We start from the raw sequence: 27,655 nt of genomic DNA, 5'->3' as shown, positions 1-27,655 counted from the left end.
TGAATTCTTCTATGTATATTTGTATTAGAACTTTCACATCAGATGTATGGCTTGGGTTATACAAAATAAGAATCAGGCTGCAGTGGAATTAGTGTCATTTTGCACTGACTTTTCTAAAGCTTCCATTTTGTATTAATGTAGTTAATAGACTCTCTGCTCTGATGGTATACATGAGAAAGGAATTTCTTGAATAAAGATTGTGATTTGTTTAAAACCGTCTTGCAATAATTTAGGCAAATACTTGTTTTAATGGAGGGCTTTTTAAAAAGAAAAGTCTCTTCCCACACTGCAGTGTAAAAGATTTTCAAATGCAAGAATGAGTGCTTCATTGCATAGGATATGCTTTAATCTGATCTAAACTCTATTTGTCATCTGCATCCCTAACCTTTCTGCCCACCTATTTTAAAGGTAGTGCATCTGTATTTGATACGGTTTAGTGTACATCAGTGAACTGCTTCTGCTGTTCTGTCTGCTTTGGGGCAATGTTAATGTTGATGATGGATCGGATTAGGCGGTGGTCCGTCCAGCAGTCGTCCGCTCCTGTCATGGCGCGGGTGATGCGCACATCCTTGCGATCCCTGGCTCGGACGATGACATAGTCGAACAGGTTCCAGTGTTTGGAGCGAGGGTGTTGCCACGATGCCTTGTATTTGTCCCTCTGGTGGAACAGGGTGTTGAGTTCATGTTCTAGACATTTTGGGTACCACTGGAGTTGGCTTTCCCTACCCCCTCTCTGCCAATCACGCCTCCCCAGAGGACTGTGTCTTTGCTGACCCTGGCATTAAAATCACCCAGGAGGGTCAATTTGTCACCTGTGGGGACGAGGAAAAGGATGTCTCGCGGTTGGAATAAAAACCCTCTTTAGCCTCATTCGTTGCATCCAGTATAGGGGCATACGCCTGATGACTGTGGCGCATTGGTTCCGGGCTAGGGTAATACGAAGAGTCATGAGGCATTCGTTAACCCCACAAGGGGAGTCTTTGAGGCGGTTGACCAGCTCATTCTTGACGGCAAAGCCAACTCCATGAAGGCGGCGTTCTGCCTCTGGTTTCCCTTTCCAGAAGAAGGTATAAACTCCACCATGTTCCTTCAACTGGCCTTCCCCTGCCCGCCGGGTCTCGCTTAGGGCGGCGATGTCGATGTCAAAACGTCTGAGTTCCCGGGCAACTATCGCGGTGCGGCGTTCTGGCCTGTCCTGTTGGGATTGTCCATGAGGGTCTTGACGTTCCAGGTCCTGGACTTCATATTGGCGGAGTGGAAGATGCCTGTGCGTGAGTTGTTTTAATGTGGGGTGGCCGTTGCACACCGGCAACCACACGGGCTTAGCTGAGCAAGGTCTTGGTCCAGTGGCAAGGGGGTCCAAGACAACTGGAGACCAGGCACAGCTCTATAAGTCTAATTGCCTACGGCGAAGTGTTGGCCGCAAGCTCACCGCAGAGTAACTCCATTGATGGTGAATGGCCCGAGGCTTGGTTGGGGGGGGCAAGCATAGGAAGGTGACTTCCAAAGTTATTTTAAAAGTTAAAAGTTGATTAAGCTTCCCAATTTGTTTAAAAAGTTTCTAAGAGTTGTTAAAAAGTCAAAAATGCAGATTAATAATAGATATTTAAAAGTATTTCGATTAAGAGTCTAAAATGTGAGTTTTAAAAGTTCTCCCAAATTATTTAAATATGTTTGAAGGTTGATTAAAAGTTTAAAAATTAATTAAAAGTTGGTTGTGAGTATAAGACGTTGGGTTGAATGCCAGCCAGGAGTCCCTTCAGCCGGTTCGACATCCCCGGAGTCCCTTTGGCCGGTTCAACAGGCACAGGCGTGGGCAGGTGTGGAGTCCTTTCGGCCCGGGATGAGCTCCACCCGTGCAAAGTCCTTTTGGCCCGGGACAGAAGCGGCCGGCACAGGATCCCTTCGGCCCGGGACAGAAGCGGCCGGCACGGGGTCCCTTCCCCAACTGCAAGGTAATGTTGGGGCTGCTCGGGGCCCGCTGCGCGCCGTCCCACTGGGGCCGCTCTCCATTAGGCTAACTATCTGCCTCTCACATACCAGCAATCTGACAACGGCTAAATCTCCACCGAAGCAGATAAAGTCAAATTTGCAGAGTACTAAAATGCAGCAAACAATCTTGGGGAGTTGAACTGGCAGCATTTAGAGACCCAGCTAAGAGAGCCCTATACAGCCAATGCTTCACAGCCAACCTGGCGTGCCTTAATGACCCTGAGATGCTGAATGCCCACAGCGCTTGGTCTGCCCTCCAGGCCTCTATAACCAGTGCCTGTGAAGAGACACTTGGTCACTCAACCAGAAAACATCAGAACTGGCTTGATGAAAATGATCAGGAGATCGAAGAACTAATAGATCGCAAGCGCAATGCGTTTCTGAGCCTCAAGCAACAACCCAATTCGGGTGCTGCGAAACAAGATTACAGACGGCTCAAGGCTCAGGTGCAACAAAAAACCCTGGACCGAAAGAGCAGGTGGTGGATGGAAAAAGCACAGGAGATACAACAACTGGCCGACAGCCACAATATGCAAGAATTCTTCACTGCATTCAAGGCCACCTACAATCCAAACTCCCAAGGCCCCACCCCATTCCTGGCCAAGAACGGGGAAACACTCATCAGGGACACCAAGGCTGTCTGGGTCTGATGGAAGGAGCACTTTGAAAATCTCCTCAATGAGACTCTGCCTTTGACTCAAGTGTTCTCTACTCCATCCCGCAGCATGCAACCCACCACCAACTCAGTGAAACTCCAACGTTGCACGAGGTAGGCAAAGCCATAAAACAGTTGAAGAATAACAAGGCTATGGATGCGGATGGAATCCCTGCTGAGGCGCTAAAGTATGGCGGAGAGGCTCTGTTGGCACGGATACATGACCTCATCTCTCTCATCTGGAGGGAGGAGAGCATGCCGGAGATCTGAGATGCAGTGATCGTGACCATTTTTTAAAAGGGGGACAAGTCCAACTGCGGCAACTACAATCAGCCACTGAGAAAGTTGTCACTAGAGTTCTCCTCAATCGACTTCTCCCTGTGGCCGAGGAGCTCCTCCCGGAATCACAGTGTGGATTTCGTCCCCTACGTGGCACAACAGACATGATCTTTGCAGAGCGACAGCTGCAGGAAAAATGTAGGGAGCAGCGCCAGCTCTTATACATGGCCTTTTTCAATCTTACAAAGGCCTTACAAAGGACACTGTCAACCGTGAGGGTCTATGGAGCGTCGTCCTCCGTTTCGGATGGCCCCAAAAGTTTGTCAACATCCTTCGCCTGCTTCACGATGACATGCAGGCCATGATCCTTACCTACGGATCCATTACAAACTTGATTCACGTCCGGACCGGGGTCAAACAGGGCTGCGTCATCGCTCGAATCCTCTTCTCAATCTTCCTCGCTGCTATGCTCCACCTCACAATCAACAAGCTCCCCGCTGGAGTGGAACTAAACTACAGAACCAGTGGGAAGCTGTTTAACCTACGCCACCTCTAGGCTAGGTCCAACATCACCCCAACCTCTTAATGAGCTGCAGTATGCGGACGACGCATGCGTCCGCGCACATTCAGAGGCTGAACTCCAGGATATAGTCAATGTATTCACTGAGGCATATGAAAGCATGGGCCTTGCGCTTAACATCCATCAGACAAAGGTCCTCCACCAGCCTGTCACCGCCGCACAGCACTGCCCTCCAATCATCAAGATTCATGGCGCGACCCTCGACAATGTGGACCGTTTCCCATATCTCGGGAGCCTCTTATCAACAAAGGCAGATGTCGATGCGGAGATTCAACATCGCCTCCAGTGTGCCAGTGCAGTCTTCACCCATCTGAGGAAGAGTGTTTGAAAACCAGGCCCTCAAATCTACCACCAAGCTCATGGATCCGAGGCATGAACAATGTATAGAAGGCACCTCAAGTCACTGGAGATATATCACCAACGATGTCTCCGCAAGATCATGCAAATCCACTGGGAGGACCGGCGCACCAACATCAGTGTCCTCGACCAGGCTAACAGCCCCAGTATTGAAGCACTGACCACACTCGATCAGCTTTGCTGGTTAGGCCACATGCCAGATACGAGACTCCTGAAGCAAATGCTTTATGTGGAGCTCCTTCGTGGTAAACGAGCCAAAAGAGAACAGCGGAAACGTTAAAGGACACCCTCAAAACCTCCCTGGTAAAGTGCGACATCACCACTGACACCTGGGAGACCCTGGCCGAAGACTGCCCGAGGTGGAGAAAGTACATCCGGGAGGGCGTTGAGCTCTTCGAGTCTCAACGCAAAGGATGTGAAGAGGCCAAGCGCAGGCAGCGGAAGGAGCGCGCGGCAAACCAGCCACACCGACCCCTTCCTTTGACGAATGTCTGTCCCACCTGTGACAGGGTCTGTGGCTCTCGTATCGGACTGTTCAGCCATCAAAAAACTCACTGGGAGTGGAAGCAAGTCTTCCTCGATTCCGAGGGACTGCCTGTGAATGACATCAGTGACCCATAAGAACATAAGAATTAGGAACAGGAGTAGGCCATCTAGCCCCTCGAGCCTGCTCTGCCATTTAACAAGATCATGGCTGATCTGGCCGTGGACTCAGCTCCACTTACCCGCCTGCTCCCCGTAACCCTTAATTCCCTTATTGGTTAAAAATCTATCTATCTGTGATTTGAATACATTCAATGAGCTAGCCTCAACTGTTTCCTTGGGCAGAGAATTCCACAGATTCACAGCCTTCTGGGAGAAGAAATTCCTTCTCAACTCGGTTTTAAATTGGCTCCCCTGTATTTTGAGGCTGTGCCCCCTAGTTCTAGTCTCCCTGACCAGTGGAAACAACCCCTCCGCCTCTATCTTGTCTATCCCTTTCATTATTTTAAATGTTTCTATAAGATCACCCCTCATCCTTCTGAACTCCAACGAGTAAAGACCCAGTCTACTCAATCTATCATAAGGTAACCCCCTCATCTCCGGAATCAGCCTCGTGAATTGTCTCTGTAGCCCTCCAAAGCTAGTATATCCTTCCTTAAGTAAGGTGACCAAAACCACGTAGTACTCCAGGTGCGGCCTCACCAATACCCTATACAGTTGCAGCAGGACCTCCCTGCTTTTGTACTCCATCCCTCTCGCAATGAAGGCCAACATTCCATTCGCCTTCCTGATTACCTGCTGCACCTGCAAACTAACTTTTTGGGATTCATGCACAAGGACCCCCAGGTCCCTCTGCACCGCAGCATGTTGTAATTTCTCCCCATTCAAATAATATTCCCTCTTACTGTTTTTTTTTCCCCAAGGTGGATGACCTCACACTTTCTGACATTGTATTCCATCTGCCAAACCTTAGTCCATTTGCTTAACCTATCTAAATCTCTTTGCAACCTTTCTGTGTCCTCTACACAACCTGCTTTCCCACTAATCTTAGTGTCATCTGTAAATTTTGTTACACTACACTCTGTCCCCTCTTCCAGGTCATCTATGTATATTGTAAACAGTTGTGGTCCCAGCACCGATCCCTGTGGCACACCACTAACCAGCGATTTCCAACCTGAAAAGGACCCATTTATCCCGACTCTTTGCTTTCTGTTCGCCAGCCAATTCTCTATCCATGCTAATACATTTCCTCTGACTCCGCGTACCTTTATCTTCTGCAGTAACCTTTTGTGTGGCACCTTATCGAATGCCTTTTGAAAATCTAAATACACCACATCCATCGGTACACCTCTATCCACCATGCTCGTTATATCAAAGAATTCCAGTAAATTAGTTAAACATGATTTCCCCTTCATGAATCCCTGCTGCGTCTGCTACATTGCACTATTCCTATCGAGATGTCCCGCTATTTCTTCCTTGATAGTTTCAAGCATTTTCCCCACTACAGATGTTAAACTAACCGGCCTATAGTTACCTGCCTTTTGTCTGCCCCCTTTTTTAAACAGAGGCGTTACATTAGCTGCTTTCCAATCCGCTGGTACCTCCCCAGAGTCCAGAGAATTTTAGTAGATTATAACTAATGCATCTGCTATAACTTCCGCCATCTCTTTTAGTACCCTGGGATGCATTTCATCAGGACCAGGGGACTTGTCTACCTTGAGTCCCATTAGCCTGTCCAGCACTACCCCCCTAGTGATTGTAATTGTCTCAAGGTCCTCCCTTCCCACATTCCTGGGACCAGCAATTTTTGGCATGGTTTTTGTGTCTTCCACTTTGAAGACCGAAGCAAAATAATTGTTTAAGGTCTCTGCCATTTCCACATTTCCCATTATTAAATCCCCCTTCTCCTCTTCTAAGGGACCAACATTTACTTTAGTCACACTTTTCCTTTTTTTATATATAGGTAAAAGCTTTTACTAATCCGTTTTTATGTTTTGCGCAAGTTTATCTTCGTAATCTATCTTTCCTTTCTTTATTGCTTTCTTAGTCATTCTTTGCTGTCGTTTAAAATGTTCCCAATCTTCTATTTTCCCACTATCCTCGGTCACCTTATACGCATTGGTTTTTAATTTGATATTCTCCTTTATTTCCTTGGTTATCCACGGCTGGTTATCCCTTCTCTTACCGCCCTTCTTTTTCACTGGAATATATTTTTTTTGAGCACTATGAAAGAGCTCCTTAAAAGTCCTCCACTGTTCCTCAATTGTGCCACCGTTTAGTCTGTGTTTCCAGTCTACTTTCGCCAACTCTGCCCTCATCCCACTGTTGTCCCCTTTGTTTAAGCATAGTACGCTCGTTTGAGACACTACTTCCTCACCCTCAATCTGTATTACAAATTCAACCCTACTGTGATCACTCATTCCGAGAGGATCTTTTACAAGGAGATCATTTATTATTCCTGTCTCATTACACAGGACCAGATCTAAGATAGCTTGCTCCCTTGTAGGTTCTGTAACATACTGTTCTAAGAAACAATCCTGTATGCATTCTATGAATTCCTCCTCCAGGCTACCCCGTGCGATTTGATTTGACCAATCGATATGTAGGTTAAAATCCTCCATGATTACTGCCGTTCCTTTTTCACATGCCTCCATTATTCCCTTGATTATTGCCCTCCCCACCGTGAAGTTATTATTTGGGGGCCTATAAACTACACCCACCAGTGACTTTTTTCCCCTCAGGTAGCTGTTCCAAGAGACAATGTTTTCCATCTATGAGCATGGATAGTGAGTGTTGATTGGTCATTTGATAATGGAAGCCAAATGATTAACCTGTGTGTGCTTTCCAGCAGGTGTCATTGGAGTGGAAACCGTGGTTGACTTCTCCACAACCCTTCACCCAAGCACAGGAGTACTGAAGCTAATTGTAATACTCCTGCTGCTGCCCAAGTTGAGATGAACTAAATTAGCAGACTAGGATTGAACCTGAAATCTTTCTGGATGTTTTGGTTCAGTAATGCAGCTAAACTTGATGCATTTGCCCACTGAACTATTGTGTCGTCTTCACTTTTTATAACCACTATATATAATTCTGAGAGCCTTTTCATTTGATAAAACCACAACCACTGTGAGGATTTTTGAGATCTGATTACACTTCACAAAACTGGTTAACTGTGCATGTCTCTACAGTTGCCTGACAAATCGATAGCTAGCCTGGTAAGGTTCTATTACTCATGGAAGAAGACACGGACCAAGACCAGTGTAATGGATCGTCATGCTCGCAAACAGATGAAAAAGGATAAGGAAGGAAGGTAAATGTTTTATCAACCCCATCTGATTAGCATGAGTTGCTAGATGCAACATATCTTACAGTAAACATTCTTAAACTATATACAAATATTGATTTATCAGTAGGTGCACAACTTATATGATATAAAGTGTTGGAATAAATAAATGCTTCAGAATAATGCCGTGTGACTGTTTGACCGCTGATTAATACCATTATAAAAATAACTACTAATAAAGGAGTGAATTTGCTTTCCAAATAAAATGTATGCAGCCTGTAAAATAGAGCACTCCCTCATTGGGGAAGGGGGTCACCTTAAAGCTAAGTGATTTGTACCTAAATTGTAAAATGGATAGGTTGCCCTTTAAAGTTTAAATAGTTCTTCTCCATATAAAGTAACTTCCTATAGTTATTCTTGCATGACATGACCATTTCCTTTTTGCATTTTAAGATTGGTTTGCATTTATTTATTTGTTAACCATCTTTCTGATGAGAGGGCCAAACGTAATGGTTTTCCAAAAATTGTTTTGTACATTATGCTACTTTGCAAAAGTGTTTCCATTTCCCCTGTTACTACAGTTCCCAGCATAAGTGAAACATCCAGATACAGTTTGTTCCCATTAATTCAAAGTCTTTTTGCTGGGGAGGGAGAATGCACATTATCCAATACTGTAGTTTAAATTAAGCAATTTCAATTTTTTTTAAAACCCATTACCGGGACATTAAAAACAGCCATAAGACATCAAAACAACTCTTAAAATGCACCTGATGTGCTCAAGTTTCAATATAAACCAGTCATTTTGCAAAATACTGAAAATCTGATTAGCTTCCTGTTGATTGCATTAATTCATCAAATATTTAACACAGAAAAAAAGTCCATTGGAACATAAGTTTTGAGCCATTTTCTCAGCCATCATACAGTTGTGGGGTTGGTTGAATCTGGATCCATTCACTTGAGCTTCTTCCTTACTCTCACGAGCAGCACTGTCTTCCATCATAGCATCAATACCTTGAATGTCAGGACTTCCTTATCAGCAGCAACAGTCAATTCAAACCTCATGTCTGCTGGCAGAAATAATAGAGAATGTATGCTCAAGAGTTTTTCTACTTCAGAGTTTACTATTGGTGCTCGTAAAACCCTCTACAGTCAGATCTAGCTGCTTTCTCTGTCAGCAGGATGAATTAGCATTGCCAAAAGATGTTGGCAATGGCACTCTTTTGATTGTTTTTGTAGGTTACAGGCAGATTAACAATACTACAAAGACAATGAGGCATGCTGAAATTCCCAATTACCAGCAGCTTTCTTTTTTCCTCCCGGTCGTTCTAATGCAGACCACGAGGATAATTTTACTGCTTAGCTTTTTTTCTCCCCGTAGCATTTTTCATTGAAAGCTAGCATTTGCCGTGGGTGCAGCTTGTAAAGGTGAATAGCTTTATCAGCATTAAATAAGTTTTCTGGCTGATAATTTCACGAATTTTATCACTCACTCTTGTCAATGCTTTCTGTCAGAACATTACTTGCCTCCCCATGTGTGGACCTGAAATTTATTGTGTGATAGCTTTTGAAGTTGTTGATCAGCAATTGAACAACCGGGTCCATTCCAAATTTTTCAGCATATTAATTCACATTTTCCAGCAAGATAACCCAGAAAGGTTGGCACCTCTGGCCTGCTTGAATCAGGATTGAATCTGAATTGAGCAACAAATTTTACTGAATAGGACCAATTTGCTGGGGAAATTCAAAATCAAATTAACCAATAATCCCAATTATTCGTTTGAATTGAACAAAAACCATCAATACATTTTTGAGTGGGAGTTTAAATTGAAATTACAGAGTGAACTGTACACTTACAAATGCGGAACTGAAAGTTCTGTGGTTTTCTTCGAGACAATTTTTCATTTGCAACGGGTTTAGTTTCAATTTTTCTGTTTAGTGCTGTTGTGTAACTAGTGTTTTGGGTCCAGTAAGTATTACCTTTGTATAGTGAGTTTCCAAGTCCTATGATTCATCTGCAAGTCTGGTTTTCTTCTGCAGTGGTGATGAGATTGAAGAATCTAATGCAAATACAACCAGTATCGTTGACAGTGAAATTGATCCAAGCAAAGAGGCAAAAAAAGAGGTAAGTTGGTTTTATGTTTCGCTTTCAGATCAACTGTATACTTGACTGATTTTCTATGATAATGTTCCTATCAGGTTAGGTAGAAATTGACTTTTAGCTAGAAGTTTCTGATTTTGACCATAGCCTGAAGAAATATCAAATGCAAAACTGTGTAAATTAATATCACCACTGATTTTAAAATGTGTATGAATAGCTTTAGTTGTACAGTTTATTTCTTTAAACCAAATCAGTTCCTGATACAATACCAGTCCAATTTACACTTCTAACTGCTGCTTTTCAGAATTTATCCCAGATATCACTCACTCCAAGGAGACTGACTCATTTATACTGCCTTCACAGCGGTACTGTCCAATTACAAATTTACTGCTTGGGCTGAGTGCAAGCCCAAATTATATTTAAATTAGCTGCGTGTCTAAACTTCTGACTAGAAACACTGAACACAATTAGTATCATTCTTTTTATATGTTATATCATGTTTGTATGTTGGCATTCTTTGGTGTAAGCACCTTTTAACAAGAGTGCTATTGGAAATTTTGCTTTCGAGTTGAATCTGTTTTGGATTTACCCTCGGTCACCAGCAAATGAGGCTAAAATAGTAGCAGGGAATGGTACAGGATAAAGTAGTTTGTACTACTTTGAGTAACTGCTTGGAAAAAGGGGGATGTGACCATCATAAAAATGTCACTTACTAAAATGTACCTATAAACTTAAACAAAATATATTGGATGGACTGGCCATATTGGAAATCTGGAGATTTCCCAATTACTGCGTGAATGATTTCATAGTGCTATATTATGTTCCCCTCTCTTCCCCAACCCCTTCCCCCTTTCTGCTCCAAAGAATCCCACACCTGTTCAGGAAGCCAGTCCATCCCTGCTTGATATTAACACTTCACTGACATTCAAACTTGTATAATAAGGGTGCATTTGGTTGGATCCTTGACTGTGATCTAAAGTGAGCAACCTTTCCTTATTGTAATGACTTTGCAGAAGCTTTTGTTATAAAAAATAAATGCTGACTTCAGTGTGCTGTTGAGGAATAAATATCAATCTTTGAAGCTGTGTAAATAGAACGTGTAAGGAAATGGTGATTTTAAAAATATGAAAGATGTGTATATCTCTGATCCTATTGAAGCCTTTTTGGAGGTTGGGATTTAGATTCTGGTTTGTCTGATCATGCAAAGGATCACCTGTACAAATAACACCAGCAATAATAAAAGTTTTGTGTAGGCAACAGATGTTGATAACTGAAAATAGGAAATGTATTCTCTAATCAAATGTGGAAGCTGCATTGTATTCCCCTGAATGCAGTTGCTTGCATTCATACTGCTGGATTCAAAGAATCACATCTACTCTGACGGAATTAAGCTAGCACGTAAACGAGACTATACTGTATTGTAATAAGGAAGTTTCAGTGTACCTTCCCTCGTTACTCTTGAGAATTTCCCCACAGTAGAGAACCAGTCTGGCAAATGAGATTGGGGGTGGGGGGGGATTTTTTAAATTTGAACAGCTTTTTAACAATCAGTAATTAAATGAACATGTGCCTGTGGTAACTTTTGAAGTTGTCTATATCATGATTACTTTTCATTACAATTGTAACTAGATTTTGTAGTCACTTGCATGAAACCAGTTAGAGAAAGTATCATGGATCTCTTGTCTTGATGTCTTGAAGCAATACACTAGCAAAATGTCCCCATGCTTACTAGGGGCTGATGCTCAGACAATAGATCTCTTACACATTTTTTTAAGCACTTTCTTTAATATATAAATTCAAGTTTCTACAGTAAGCAAGTCAAGTTGGATTTGGATGACCTTGGGATTCAGGAGTGAATCCCATATGCCAGTTTAGTGGCCAGTGCAGTTATAAACTCTGGTTGGCCTCATTTCCAAAAGCAACATTCAGGTGAGTTTGGATGGTTTTCAAGTACAGTAGACTGTTTTCCAAACAGCATATTTAGAGCAATTTACAAACTTTACAAACCTCCTCAGAATTTCAAAACAAAGACAATTCATGCAAACTTCCAATATAACGTTGATGCTTAAAACAGTTGTTCACTTCTTACATGGTGAAACTACCATGAAGTCACTGACTTGGTGTATCTCTAGCTGTTGACTGGGCTAGTTGCAGGCAGCCTAGGTTTAGACTGCACTTGCAAACTCCAGGCTGCAGTGCTCTTTAGTCAAAGGGACGTAAATGAATCTTTTTAGAATGGTTTTGAAATTGATTTTAATTTATTGAAATTCTTATTCTGTTCCTCTCCTACTGCTTGTTGATGCACAGTTCACTTACCTTCCTCCTTCTAGGAAAAGAGGCTTCTTTTTTTTTTTAATTGCATTTGAAAAATGTATAATTCCTGTGGTAACTTTCATCAGAAAGAAGAATTTAATTTTATTTGTGCACTTGCATGGAGCAACATACTCTGTTATGCTCTGGATTAGTAATGGAAAATCACTTTTTCTAAATTCCACACCTGGTGCCTTAATGTGTGGCCTTTTATCAAACAGCAGGGATCTCAAACTGTGAAAAGTGTCCCACCAAAGAAGGAAACACGAACAGTCCAAGGAAAGCAAAGAATAAGTCAGAAACCTCCAAGAGGGATGTTCCTAATTCAAGAGGATCTTGATGCATTGTCTACGAGTTCCGGTGCTGCTTGCACAGTCCTCAGACAGCTTGATATGGAGTTGGTCTCACTTAAACGTCAAGTAAGCTCTGCAGCTTCTTCATTTCAGAAGCAGAACTCCTTTTTAGTAGCTCCTTGAAAGCTTTTGTAAGAAAACGTAATTGGTCTTCCATTATACTTCACAATACCCCATTTGCAATATTAGAAATGCAGCTGGAAAAAATAGTTATGTCTATCCTTTTAGCTAGGTTCTTTCCTTCTCCTGGCTATTAAACTGACCTTCATGCATAACATCTGCAATATGATTTGTGCATAGCATCATGTGAAATGTCATAATTTCTTTGCTTGCTTTTCCTATGAGAGTAACTGAAAATTAAAAAACGTGCAAAGAATGAGTGGAATATTTAGGAATAGCCAGATCATAATTGAGAACAGTTCCTGACTTGATTAATTCTTAATATATCTCTTGCATAACAATTCCAGAGAAACCCGAGGAAAAAAAACCCTCTGTGCCGCCCCACCTGCATTTGTCTTGTCGTTTACCCTGCTCGGAATGAGGCAAATGAATATATAAACAATGCAAAAGATTGTTTTCACAAATGCCCCGTGAATTTAAAAGAAAATGGATCTGGTAGCACTGCAGATTAATACTGAGCTAGTTTCATGCATGAGCTTGTTTGCATCATTTTACAAAATTAGATTTATACTGATTATTATTGATTATTTCGTGCAAGAAATCGTTTGTGACTAACCAGTACTTTGTAGTATTTTTATGACTATTTATAAAAGTTGCTTTCACACAGTATGCTTTCCTGCATGTTTCAGTTGGGATAATGTTCCAGATGCATGGAGAGTCTCAGGAGGTGTGTCACTGAGGTCTATAAAAAGGTCCAACACGTCAGAGGAGGCTCTGGAGTTCCAGGTGCATGGAGAGGCTCGGGAAGTGCGTCGCTGAGGCCTATAAAAAGGCGCAACATGTCGGAGGAGGCTCGGGAGTTCCAGGTGCCTGGAGAGGCTCGGGAGGTGCGTCGCTGAGGCCTATAAAATGGCCCAACGCGTCGCAGGAGGCTCGGGAGTTCCAGGTGCGTGGAGAGGCTCTGGAGGTGCGTCGCTGAGGCCTATAAAAAGGCCCAACGCGTCGGAGGAGACTCGGGAGTTCCAGGTGCATGGAGAGGCTTGGGAGGTGCGTCGTTGAGACCTATAAAAAGGCCCAACGCCTCGGAGGAGGTGTGCTTGTGCAGCTGCAGCAGGGTGAGGAGGAAAAAAAGAAGTAGAAAGAAATCAAAAGGTAATGTTACAGCCAAGGGGGTAAGTGATTGGCTGGTGATTGGTAAGTAGTTTTTCTTTTCCTTTCTTTATCAGTAAGTAACCGCTTAACATTGTTGTTGTCCAATTAGGTTAATCTAAGGGTTATGTCATGGCAGGAGAGCTCGGACACGTGTTATGCTCCTCCTGTACTATGTGGGAACTCAGACGCTTCCGGTGTCCCTGACGATTACATGTGCGGGAAGTGTGTCCAGCTGCAGCTCCTGACAGACCACATGACTGCACTGGAGCTGCGGATGGACTCACTCTGGAGCATGCGCGATGCTGAGAATGTTGTAGATAGCACATTTAGTGAATTGGTCACACCGCAGGTAAGGGTTAGGACAGATAGTGAAAGGGTGACCAAGAGACAAGGCAAGAGCAGGAAGGTAGTGCAGAAGTCCCCTGCGGTCACCTCCCTCCAAAACAGATATACCGTTTTGGATACTGTTGGTGGAGATGACTTAACAGGGGAAGGCACCAGCAGCCAGGTTCATGGCACCATGGGTGGCTCTGCTGCAGAGGAGGGTGGGGAAAAAGAGTGGGAGAGCTATAGTGATAGGGGACTCTATTGTAAGGGGAATAGATAGGAGTTTCTGCGGCTGCAACCGAGACTCCAGGATGGTATGTTGCCTCCCTGGTGCAAGGGTCAAGGATGTCTCGAAGAGGCTGAGCATTCTGGAGAGGGAGGGTAAACAGCCAGTTGTCGTGGTACATGTAGGTAAGAAGCGGGAAGAGGTCCTACAAGCTGAATTTAGGGAGCTAGGAGTTAAATTAAAAAGTAGGACCTCAAAGGTAGTAATCTCTGGATTGCTACCAGTGCCACGTGCTAATCAGAATAGAGGGAGTAGGATAGTTGGAATAAATACGTGGCTTGAGCAGTGGTGCAAGAGGGAGGGATTCAAATTCCTGGGACATTGGAACCAGTTCTGCGGGAACTGGGACCTGTACAAAAGGGACGGTCTGCACCTGGGCAGGACTGGAACTGATGTCCTGGGGGTAACATTTGCTAATGCAGTTCGGGAGTGTTTAAACTAATATGGCAGGGGGATGGGAATCTATGCAGCGAGACAGGGCGAAGTAATATGGAGTCAGAAACAGATGGTAGAAAGGTAAAAAGCAATAGTGGGAGGCCGAGTAAACAAAGGCAACAAACAAAAAGGGCCACACTACATCATAATTCTAAAAAGACAAAGGGTGTTTTTAAAAAAAAAAAAACAAGCCTGAAGACTTTGTGTCTTAATGCAAGGAGTATCCGTAATAAGGTGGAAGTGCAAATAGATGTTGAGATATGATGTGATTGGGATTACAGAGACGTGGCTCCAGGATGATCAGGGCTGGGAACTCAACATCCAAGGGTATTCAACATTCAGGAAGGATAGAATAAAAGGAAAAGGAGGTGGGGTAGCATTGTTGGTTAAAGAGGAGATTAATGCAATAGTTAGGAAGGACATTAGCTTGGATGATGTGGAATCTATATGGGTAGAGCTGCAGAACTCCAAAGGGCAAAAAACGTTAGTGGGAGTTGTGTACAGACCTCCAAACAGTAGTAGTGATGTTGGGGAGGGCATCAAACAGGAAATTAGGGGTGCATGCAATAAAGGTGCAGCAGTTATCATGGGTGACTTTAATATGCATATAGATTGGGCTAACCAAACTGGAAACAATATGGTGGAGGAGGATTTCCTGGAGTGCATAAGGGATGGTTTTCTAGACCAATATGTCGAGGAACCAACTATATGGGGGAGGCCATCTTAGACTGGGTGTTGTGTAATGAGAGAGGATTAATTAGCAATCTCGTTGTGCGAGGCCCCTTGGGGAAGAGTGACCATAATATGGTGGAATTCTACATTAGGATGGAGAATGAAACAGGTAATTCAGAGACCATGGTCCAGAACTTAAAGAAGGGTAACTTTGAAGGTATGAGGCGTGAATTGGCTAGGATAGATTGGCGAGTGATACTTAAGGGGTTGACAGTGGATGGGCAATGGCAGACATTTAGAGACCGCATGGATGAACTACAACAATTGTACATCCCTGTCTGGTGTAAAAATAAAAAAGGGAAGATGGCTCAACCGTGCCTATCAAGGGAAATCGGGGACAGTATTAAAGCCAAGGAAATGGCATACAAATTGGCCAGAAATAGCAGCGAACCCGGGGACTGGGAGAAATTTAGAACTCAGCAGAGGAGGACAAAGGGTTTGATTAGGGCAGGGAAAATGGAGTACGAGAGGAAGCTTGCAGGGAACATTAAAACGGACTGCAAAAGCTTCTATAGATATGTAAAGAGAAAAAGGTTAGTAAAGACAAACGTAGGTCCCCTGCAGTCAGAATCAGGGGAAGTCATAATGGGGAACAAAGAAATGGCAGACCAATTGAACCAGTACTTTGGTTCACTAAGGAGGACACAAACAACCTTCCGGATATAAAAGGGGTCAGAGGGTCTAGTAAGAAGGAGGAACTGAGGGAAATCCTTATTAGTCGGGAAATTGTGTTGGGGAAGTTGATGGGATTGAAGGCCGATAAATCCCCAGGGCCTGATGGACTGCATCCCAAAGTACTTAAGGAGGTGGCCTTGGAAATAGCGGATGCATTGACAGTCATTTTCCAACATTCCATTGACTGGATCAGTTCCTATGGAGTGGACGGTAGCCAACGTAACCTCACTTTTTTAAAAAAAGGAGGGAGAGAGAAAACACGGAATTATAGACCGGTCAGCCTGACATCGATAGTGGCTAAAATGATGGAATCAATTATTAAGGATGTCATAGCAGCGCATTTGGAAAGAGGTGACACGATAGGTCCAAGTCAGCATGGATTTTTAAAGGGAAATCATGCTTGACAAATCTTCTGGAATTTTTTGAGGATGTTTCCAGTAGAGTGGACAAGAGAGAACCAGTTGATGTGGTGTATTTGGACTTTCAGAAGGCTTTCGACAAGGTCCCACACAAGAGATTAATGTGCAAAGTTAAAGCACATGGGATTGGGGGTAGTGTGCTGACGTGGATTGAGAACTGGTTGGCAGACAGGAAGCAAAGAGTAGGAGTAAATGGGGACTTTTCAGAATGGCAGGCAGTGACTAGTGGGGTACCGCAAGGTTCTGTGCTGGGGCCCCAACTGTTTACATTGTACATTAATGATTTAGACAAGGGGATTAAATGTAGTATCTCCAAATTTGCAGATGACACTAAGTTGGGTGGCAGTGTGAGCTGCGAGGAGGATGCTATGAGGCTGCAGAGTGACTTGGATAGGTTAGGTGAGTGGGCAAATGCATGACAGATGAAGTATAATGTGGATAAATGTGAGGTTATCCACTTTGGTGGTTAAAAACAGAGATTGACTATTATCTGAATGGTGACAGATTAGGAAAAGGGGAGGTGCGAGACCTGGATGTCATGGTACATCAGTCATTGAAGGTTGGCATGCAGGTACAGCAGGCGGTTAAGAAAGCAAATGGCATGTTGGCCTTCATTGCGAGGGGATTTGAGTACAGGGGCAGGGAGGTGTTACTACAGTTGTACAGGGCCTTGGTGAGGTCACACCTGGAATATTGTGTACAGTTTTGGTCTCCTAACTTGAGGAAGGACATTCTTGCTATTGAGGGAGTGCAGCGAAGGTTCACCAGACTGATTCCCGGGATGGCGGGACTGACATCAAGAAAGACTGGATCAACTGGGCTTTGTATTCACAAGTTCAGAAGAATGAGAGGGGACCTCATAGAAACGTTTAAAATTCTGACGGGTTTAGACAGGTTAGATTCAGGAAGAATGTTCCCAATGTTGGGGAAGTCCAGAATCAGGGGTCACAGTCTAAGGATAAGGGGTAAGCCATTTAGGACCGAGATGAGGAGAAACTTCTTCACCCAAAGTTGTTGAGGCCAATTCACTAAATATATTCAAAAAGGAGTTCGATGTAGTCCTTACTGCTAGGGGGATCAAGGGGTATGGCGAGAAAGCAGGAATGGGGTACTGAAGTTGCATGTTCAGCCATGAACTCATTGAATGGCGGTGCATGCTCGAAGGGCCGAATGGCCTACTCCTGCACCTATTTTCTATGTTTCTAGTGAGTTGGTCACACCGCAGGTAAAGGGTACACAGCCAGATAGGGAACGGGTGACCAACAGGAAGAGCAGTGCGAGGAAGGTAGTGCAGGGGTCCCCTGCGGTCATTCCCCTCAAAACAGATGCACCGCTTTGGGCACTATTGAGGGGGATGACTCATCAGGGGCGAGCAGCTACAGCCAAGTCAATGGCACTTGGGTGGCTCTGCTGCACAGGGGGGCAGGAAAAAGAGTGGGAGAGCTATAGTGATAGGGGATTCAATTGTATGGGGAATAGATAAACGTTTCTGTGGCCGCAACAGAGACTTCAGGATGATATGTTGCCTCCCTGGTGCAAGGGTCAAGGATGTCTAGGAGTGGGTGCAAGACATTCTAAAAAGGGAGGGTGGACAGCCAGTTGTCGTTAAACATCTAGGTACCAACGATATAGGTAAAAAATGGGATGTGGTCATACAAGACGAATATAGGGAGCTAGGAGTTAAATTAAAAAGTAGGAACTCAAAAGTAGTCATCTCAGGATTGCTACCAGTGCCACGTGCTAGTCAGAGTAGGAATTGCAGGATAGCTCAGATGAATACGTGGCTTGAGGGGTGGTGCAGAAGGGAGGGGTTCAAATTCCTGGGACGTTGGAACCGGTTCTGGGGGAGGTGCGACAAGTACAAACCGGACGGTCTGCACCTGGGCAGGACCGGAACCAATGTCTCAATGCGAGGAGTATTCAGAATAAGGTGGACGAATTAACTGCGCAAATAGCAGTTAACGGATATGATGTAATTGGCATCACGGAGACATGGCTCCAGGGTGACTAAGGCTGGGAACTCAACATCCAGGGGTATTCAACATTTAGGAAGGATAGACAGAAAGGAAAATTGGCGGGGTGGCATTGCTGGTTTAAGAGGAAATTAATGCAATAATAAGGAAGGACATTGGTTTGGATGATGTGGAATCGGTATGGGTGGAGCTACTGAATACCAAAGGGCAGAAAACACTGGTGGGAGTTGTGTACAGGCCACCAAACAGTAGTAGTGAGGTTGGGGACAGCATCAAACAAGAAATAAGGAATGTGTGCAATAAAGGTACAGCAGTCATCATGGGCGACTTTAACTTGCATATAGATTGGGCTAACCAAACTGGTAGCAATGCGCTGGAGAAGGATTTCCTGGGGTGTATTCGGGATGGTTTTCTTGACCAATCTGTCGAGAAACCAACTAGAGAGCTGTCCATCCTGGACTGGGTGATGTGTAATGAAAAGGGACTAATTAGCAACCTTGTTGTGCAAGGCCCCTTGGGGAAGAGTGACCATAATATGGTAGAATTCTTTATTAAGATGGAGAGTGACACAGTTAATTCAGAAACTAGGGTCCTGAACTTGAGGAAAGCTAACTTCGATGGCATGAAGCATGATTTGGCTAGAATCGACTAGCGCGTGATACTTAAAGGGTTGACGGTGGATAGGCAGTGGCAAGCATTAATAGATCACATGGATGAACTTCAATTGTACATCCCTGTCTGGGTAAAAAAATAAAACCGGGAAGGTGGCTTAAATGTGGCTAACAAGGGAAATTAAGGATAGTGTTTGATCCAAGGAAGAGACATATAAATTGGCCAGAAAAAGCAGCAAACCAGAGGACTGGGAGAAATTTAGAATTCAGCAGAGGAGAACAAAGGATTTAATTAGGAGGGGGGAAATAGAGTATGAGAGGAAGCTTGCCGGGAACATAAAAACTGACAGTGAAAGCTTCTATAGATATGTGAAGAGAAAAAGAGTAGTCAAGACAAACGTAGGTCCCTTGCAGTCGGACTCGGGTGAATTTATAATGGGGAACAAAGAAGTGGCAGGCCAATTGAACAAATACTTTGGTTCTGTCTTCTCAAAGGAAGACACAAATAACCTTCCGGATGTACTAGAGGACCGAGGGTCTAGTGAGAAGGAGGAATTGAAGGATATCCTAATTAGGCGGGAAATTTTGTTGGGGAAATTGATGGGATTGAAGGCCGATAAATCCCGGGGGCCTGATGGTCTGCATCCCAGAGTACTCAAGGAAGTGGCCCTAGAACTAATGGATGCATTGGTGATCATTTTCCAACAGTCTATCGACTCTGGATCAGTTCCTATGGACTGGAGGGTAGCTAATGTAACACCACCTTTTAAGAAAGGAGGGAGAGAGAAAACGGGTAATTATAGTCCCGTTGGCCTGACATCAGTAGTGGGGAAAATGTTGAAATCAATTATTAAGGATGAAATAGCAGCGCATTTGGAAAGCAGTGACAAGATCGGTCCAAGTCAGCATGGATTTATGAAAGGGAAATCATGTTTGACAAATCTTCTGGAATTTTTTGAGGATGTAACTAGTAGAGTGAACAAGGGAGAACCAGTGGATGTGGTGTATTTGGACTTTCAAAAGGCCTTTGACAAGGTCCCACATAGGAAATTGGTGTGCAAAATCAAAGCACATGTTATTGGGGGTAATGTACTGGTGTGGATAGAGAATTGGTTGGCAGACAGGAAGCAGAGAATCGGAATAAACGCGTTCTTTTCGGGATGGGAGGCAGTGACTAGTGGAGTGCTGCAGGGCTCAGTGCTGGGACCCAAGCTCTTTACAATATACATCACTGATTTGGATGAAGGAATTGAGTGTAATATCTACAAGTTTGCAGATGACACTAAACTGGGTGGCGGTGTGAGCTGTGAGGAGGGTGCTAAGAGGCTGCAGGATGACTTGGACAGGTTAGGTGAGTGGGCAAATGCATGGCAGATGCCGTATAATGTGGATAAATGTGAGGTTATCCACTTTGGTGGCAAAAGCACGAAGGCAGAATATTATCTGAATGACGGCAGATTCGGAAAAGGGGAGGTGCAACGAGACCTAGGTGTCATGGTTCATTAGTCATTGAAAGTTGGCATGCAGGTACAGCAGGCGGTGAAGAAGGCAAATGGCATGTTGGCCTTCATAGCTAGGGGATTTGCGTTTAGGAGCAGGGAGGTCTTACTGCAATTGTACAGGGCCTTGGTGAGGCTTCACCTGGAATATTGTGTTCAGTTTTGGTCTCCTAACCTGAGGAAGGACGTTCTTGCTATTGAGGGAGTGCAGCGAAGGTTCACCAGACTGATTCCAGGCATGGCTGGACTGACATATGAGGAGAGACTGGATCAACTGGGCCTTTATACACTGGAGTTTAGAAGGATGAGAAGGGATCTCATAGAAACGTGTAAGATTCTGAGGGGCCGGGACAGGTTAGATGCGGGAAGAATGTTCCCGATGTTGGGGAAGTCCAGAACCAGGGAACACAGTCTTAGGATAAGGGGTAGGCCATTTAGGACTGAGATGAGGAAAAACTTCTTCACTCAGAGTTGTTAACCTGTGGAATTCCCTGCCGCAGAGTGTTGATGCCAGTTCATTGGATGTATTCAAGAGGGAGTTATATATGGCCCTTGCAGCTTAAGGGATCAAGGGGTATGGAGAGAAAGTGGGAAAGGGGTACTAAGGTGAAGGATCAGCCATGATCTTATTGAATGGTGGTGCAGGCTCGAAGGGCCGAATGGCTTACTCCTGCACCTATTTTCTATGTTTCTATGTGAAACTACATGTAAATTTCATGAATTAAAGAACAGAAATCTTTAATAGCAAAGTTTTCATGCCCATCCTGCAGTGTATTCCAGCAAGGGAAAGGTGATTTGCAAATAGACCAAAATTCTGGACAGCACACAGCATACCAAACGTCAGTCCCTGCCATGACCAATCTGAGTATCTTACTTTTATGGTATTTGATACTCAGTGTCCTATATTTACTTGTCCAATGGCAGAACCCACATTTGTAACAATGGAACGTCCCTTGTGACCTGAACCGTACATCAATTGTTGTGTATTTCAGAATGTGTATTTCTTCAATCTCTGAGGTGAGACTTGGGTTGAGCTGTTAAGTTACTTTATTTCAAAATAAGGTGATGGTTATGATCAGATTCATTTGGTTCAGTCAATGTAAGTTGATATGATAACAAAGTGTCACAAAACAGATATTAAGAGCTACAAAAAGAGAGTATGAAAAGAAACTTGCAAGGGATATCAAAATCAACATAATCTTTTTACAAAAATTATATTAGGAAGAGGAGGGTAGTCAGGAGCAATGTTGGCTCCTTAAAAACTGAAAGCGGTGATATTATCAATGATAAGGAAATGGCAGACATGTTGAATAATTACTTTGCATCAGTATTTATAGTCGAGAAAGGCGATAGCATGCCAGAAATCCCAAGGAAACTAATACTGAATCAGGGACTCGATTAAAATTAACATAAGTAAAATAACATAATGAAGAAAATAATGGCACTAAAGAGTGACAAATCCCCAGGGCCAGATGGTTTCCATCCCAGGGTTTTAAAGGAAGTAGGTGAGCACATTGCAGATGCCCTAACTATAATCTTCCAAAGTTCTCCTGATTCAGGAACCATTCCTTTTTAGATTGGAAAACTGTGCATGTCACTCCAATATTTAAGAATGGTGAGAGGTAAACCGGAGAATTATAGACCAGTTAGCCTAACATCTGTTGCTGGGAAATTGCTAGAGTCTATAATTAAGGATAGGGTGACTGAACACCTTATTTTCAGTTGATCAGAGAGCCAGCATGGATTTGTAAAAGGTAGGCCATGCCTGACGAACCTGATTGAATTTTTTGCAGAGGTGACTAAAGTAGTGGACAGGGGAATGTCTATGGATGTTGTTTATATGGATTTGCAGAAGGTATTTGATAAAGTCCCACAAGAGACTGTTAACTAAGGTAGAAGCCCACGGAATTGAGGACAAATTATTGACTTAGTTAGGAAATTGGCTGAGCGGCAGGAGAGAGAGTAGGGATATTGAGTAGTTGGTACTCAAATTGGCAGGATGTGACTAGTGGTGTCCCACAGGGATCTGTGTTGGGTCCTCAACTATTTACAATATTTATTAAAGACTTGGATGATGGCATAGAAAGTCATATATCCACATTTATCGATAACACAAAGATATGTGGAATTTTAGGCGGCATAGATGGAAGCATAAAATTACAAAGCGATATCGCCAGATTAAGTGAATGGGCAAAACTGTGTCAAATGGATTTCAATACAGGCAAATGTGAGGTCATTCACTTTGGACCTAAAATGGATGGAACAGGGTACTTCCTAAATGGTGAAAAGCTAAAAACAGTGGCGGTCCAAAGAGACTTGGGTGTCCAGGTACATAGATCATTAAAATGACATGAACAGGTACAGAAAATAATCAAAAAGGCTAATGGAATGCTGGCCTTTATATCTAAAGGACTAGAATACAAGGGGCTAGAAGTTATGCTGCAGCTATACAAAACTCTGGTTAGACCACACCTGGAGAACTGAGAGCAATTCTGGGCACCACACCTTAGAAGGGATATGTTGGCCTTGGAGTGAGTGCAGCGTGGGTTTACCGAAATGAAGTTTACTGGACTTCAAAGGTTAAGTTACGAGGAAAGATTACACAAATTAGAGTTGTATTCCCTGGCATTTAGAAGGTTAAGGGGTGATATGGTAGAGAGAAACTATTTCCGCTGGTTGGGGAGTCTAGGACTAGGTGGCAGTCTTTTTTTTAAAAAAAAATTAGAGCAAGACCTTTCAGGCGTGAAATTAGGAAACACTTCTACGCACAATGGGTGGTCGAAGTTTGAAACCTTCTTCCGCAAATGGCAATTGAAGCTAGATCAATTGTTAATTTTAAATTGGACATTGATAGCTTTCTGTTAACCAAAGGTATTACGGGATATGGGCCAAAGGTGGGTATATGGAGTTAGGTCGCAGATCCGCCATGAACTCACAATGGCGGAGAAGACTCTTGGCTGACACACCATACTTACCCTATTTCAGTGGGTCATCTTACTTGACTTAAACAGACTTCTCTGCATTTTGACTTTTTGAGCATCTTTTCTAGCAACATTCTGCTTCAGCTGCAGCTTCTGTTGTAAATGCTAGACTGCTTTTTAGATATCTGACCTTCTGTTATATTCCTGAATATTCAATCAAAGGAGATCACAAATCCTTACAACATAATGGGTATGAGTTATTCATCAATTATGGAAACAAACCATCAAATTGCATCTTGTTTCCTCAAGATTGTAAGTAATATCAAGGAGTGCTCATGAAAATCATAATTGCATACCATTTCAGACCTCCCTTTGTTAGCCACTGTTCACACCACTGATTGCTATCCAGCAAATCCTGCTTGAGAGTGTTTCTGGGTTATGTCAAATGGGACAAGGTCACTCAAGGTCCACAAAATCGAATGGCCTGCTGACATTCCCTGTTTAGGCTTGCACATGAAGAATGGCAACTTGAGCAAGGTACTAGAGAGCACCTAATGTCCTTGGAAATGTGCCCCGGCAAGGAGTTGGTGGCTTCAGAAGATAAGGAAGAGAGAAAATGGTCATGCTTTGTCTAGTTTCTTGTATTGCTAATGGCAGAATAAACTGTATGGCAGGGTTTGAAATATATTTATAAACAGTTCACCCTCTCAGTCCATCTTTGAGAGTTTCATCAATGGCTTTGTTTTTTGGGTCGTTAAAATCTGATTTTTATTATTCTAGATCCAAAATGTGAAACAGATAAATGGTGCTCTCAAACAAAAGTTAGATGGTGGGATAGAGGAATTCAAGCCACCTGAGGTAAGGAACTGTTCACCAAGTTAAATAAAATCAGGATGTGATATTTATATATTGTCTTATAGAATATACAGCACGGAAATAGGCCATTTGGTCATCCAGTCTATGCCGGCATTTATACTCCACTCAAGCCTCCTCCCATCTTTTCTCAACTAATTCTATCTCAATATAACCCTCTATTCCCTTCTCCTTATCCAGCCTCCCCTTAAATGCATCTATACTATTTGCCTCAGCTACTCCCTGTGGTAGTGAATTCCACATTCTCGCCACTCTCTGGGTAAAGAAGTTTCTTCTGAATTCCCTATTTGGTTTCTTGGTGATTTATTGATGGCCTCTTCCCCACAAATGGAAACTGTGTCTCTGTGTCTACTCTTTATCAAAACCTTTCATAATTTTAAATACCTCCATTAGGTCACCTCTCAGCCATATCTTTTCAAGAGAAAAGAGATCCAGCCTGTTCATCCTTTCCCGATAGATATAACCTTGCATTTCTGGTGTCATCCTTGTAAACTTTTTTGCACACTCTCCAGTGCCACTATATCCTTTTTATAATATGGCAACTAGAACTGTACATATAACTCTTAAGTGTGGTTTAACCAAGGTTCATTACAAGTTTAGCATAACTTCCCTACTTTTCAATTCTATCCCTCTGTAAATAAACCCTAGTACTAAGTTTGCTTTTGTTATGGCCTTATTAATCTGTGTCACTACTTTTAGGGGAGAAATTGGACTATTTTGCGCCTCCCGTTAGGGGGGACACTCTAGTGATGCAAATTAGTTTGCGACCGGGCGCAGCGAGAACAGTGACACCTGCTAAATTCAGTGGGGGTTTTGCGGCGGTAAGACGTTGCACCCTGTTCTGCTGCGCCCCGGAAGAAGCATTGGCTCCCTGGTTGTGCACCAATGACAGGTTGAGCAGTCAGATGTCGGCTGGAGGAGTGCTATTTAAAGATGGCAGCATCCGGTTTACATTTAGTCAGCCAATAATGTTTCCTTGGTAGTTTCACATAGTCAGAGAGGCGTTTTGAGCGATTTGCAGTTGAAAGTGTTCTGACTCAAAGATTCGTGAGTTTCATTGAAAGCAAATTTGAAAGTTCAACATTTAGATAGTTTCATGGAGGCTGTGCTGACACTGGTCCTCGCCCTCCAGCGTCAGTCAGAGGCAACTAAGGCACAGAGAGTGCAAAATATGGCCAGAGGTAGGAGGGCAACAGGAGGCCTTACCCTCCCAACATATTCTGACAGCAGTTCTCCTACCTCAATTTCATTGAGGAACAGTGTGTTCAAAAGGCTACGCTTCAGCAAGGACGTAGTCAGAGTGCAGCTACTTCCTGCAACCAGACCTCGAACCTCAGACCAGGGTGAGGACGGCTCTCTGACAGCCAAGGTCACCATCGCGCTCAATTTCTACGCCAGTGTGTGCAACAGGAGACATCTCCAACATATCCCAGTTTGCTGTACATTGCTGTATCTGGGAGGTCACTGATGCTCTCAACATAAGGAGGAGGGACTACATTTCCTTCCCCATGACCAGAGAGGAGCAGCATGAGTATGCATGTGGCTTTTCCAGGATAGTGGGCTTCCCCATGGTGCAGGGCACCATTGACTGCACCCATGTCGCTTTGCTTAACAATCCGGATGTATTCTGTCACAGCAAAGACTACCACTCACTTAATGCGCAGTTGGTGTGCGAATCCTCAGTCAATGCTCGCTATCCTGGCAGCAGCCACGATGTATTCATCCTGCGCCAGCTCTCTCCCAGCTGGCTGCTGGGAGACGAGGGCTATCCGCTCTCCACCTGGCTCATGACTCCCCTCGGCAACCCCAACACTCGTGCCCAGCACTTGCATAATGAGAGCCATGCTGCCACCAGGAACATCATTGAGCAGACCATTGGAGTGCTCAAGCAACGGTTCCGCTGCCTTGACTGCTCGGGAGGAGTCCTCCAGTACTCAGCTGAGCGGGTGTCCCTCTTTGTCGTCGTCTGCTGCACGCTGCACAACTTGGTCATCATGAGGGCTCAGCCATTGCTATCTTGCATAGCTCCACCACCTCAGGCAGAGGACAATAAAAAAGAGCAGGAACAGCAGCGACAGCGGAGGCCGGGCTCTCAATTGGCCTTCTGGAAGGGCAGTCCATGACCGCATCATCAGATTTCAGTTCCAATGAATTCCAGGCCATTTCCTGGTTGCTCAGCCCATCCCCATCATTATATCAATTTCTCATTCCATACCACACCCCAAAACTGAAATGAGACGGCACCAAATATGCAACATTCCAATAAAAGTTTTACGCGCAAATATGAATCACATATAAACACTACAACAAAATTTACTAATCACTGTTGTGCAAACCCTTACTTCCCCTCTTAGCACTGCTTTTTCCTATTCTACTGTTCCTCCGCAGTGTGTCCCCTGTGGCTGCAGCACGGCGACTGCTGTGTGTCAGGGCCAGAGACTACAGATGGCCTTGCTGAACACCCTCGACCAGCTCTGGGCTTGGAAGGTCTGGCTACAGACTGCACCACCTCCGTCTGAGCTGGATGCCAGGCAGCGACAGTGCAATGGCGGAATGGCATTGGTGGGACCAGGAATTATGTCATCCTGAGAGAAGACAGCAGATTCCTGTTTCACTGACCTACTGCCACTCCCCTGGGGCAGCACCTCAGCATCCCTACCAATCTACTGGACCACAAATTGGTGGCCTGCTGCAACACCGTGAGATCCCCGGTGGACTGGTGGAACCAGCAACGCTGGTAGCAGTCAGAGTTTGCGTGGCATCCAGTTGAGACTGCATGAGCAGTCAGAGCTTCGATGCCAGCAGCCATTGTCTGTATTACAGCACTAAGACATTGCGTGGATTCCGCATGTGCTGCAATGGAAGCTGCCACATTGCCCTTGACACGTGGGTCCCCACGGCCTCTCTGGGAGTTTACCATTATTTGCAGACTGAAAATGATGGGCTCCATGGTGTGTGCAAAGCTCTGTGCAATGTTGGAGGCGGACTCCTCCACGTTTCTTACCATTGCCGAGAGACTCTCAGGCACCCTTGCCATTGCACCTATTATCTGAGTGTATGGCCATCACCCTTGTGCACACCTCCCCATTGAGGTCCTCATCTGAGTCCTTTGCAGCAGAACTCGTGCACGAAATCACGCTCCGGGGAGCTGGCTCCCGAGCTACTATTTCTCCATGGCCTTGCTGCAGCCTGCTCGTCCCCGGTGCATCACCCAGTGCAGACCCCTCTACTAAGCTTACCTC

The 27,655-nt window shown here is 44.1% G+C and overlaps 1 protein-coding gene across 5 annotated transcripts in view; it reads left to right on the top strand.

Annotated features, from left to right (window-relative positions):
- rcor1 (REST corepressor 1) overlaps window positions 1–27,655 on the top strand; it is a 191,602-nt gene that overhangs the window by 139,230 nt on the left and 24,717 nt on the right. For 2 of the 5 annotated variants that reach the window (XM_070879342.1, XM_070879340.1), the window contains exons 6-9: window positions 7,535–7,656; window positions 9,667–9,751; window positions 12,262–12,456; window positions 24,321–24,398. In XM_070879342.1, coding sequence (XP_070735443.1) covers window positions 7,535–7,656; window positions 9,667–9,751; window positions 12,262–12,456; window positions 24,321–24,398 — 480 coding nt within the window. Of the gene's footprint in view, window positions 1–7,534; window positions 7,657–9,666; window positions 9,752–12,258; window positions 12,457–24,320; window positions 24,399–27,655 lie in introns of all 5 variants that reach the window. The other 3 variants (XM_070879341.1, XM_070879339.1, XM_070879343.1) reach the window with 2 other exon arrangements.

Source organism: Pristiophorus japonicus, chromosome 4, assembly GCF_044704955.1.
Source record: "Pristiophorus japonicus isolate sPriJap1 chromosome 4, sPriJap1.hap1, whole genome shotgun sequence".
Taxonomy (NCBI): domain Eukaryota; kingdom Metazoa; phylum Chordata; class Chondrichthyes; family Pristiophoridae; genus Pristiophorus; species Pristiophorus japonicus.
This window is presented reverse-complemented; position numbering and strand designations above follow the sequence as displayed.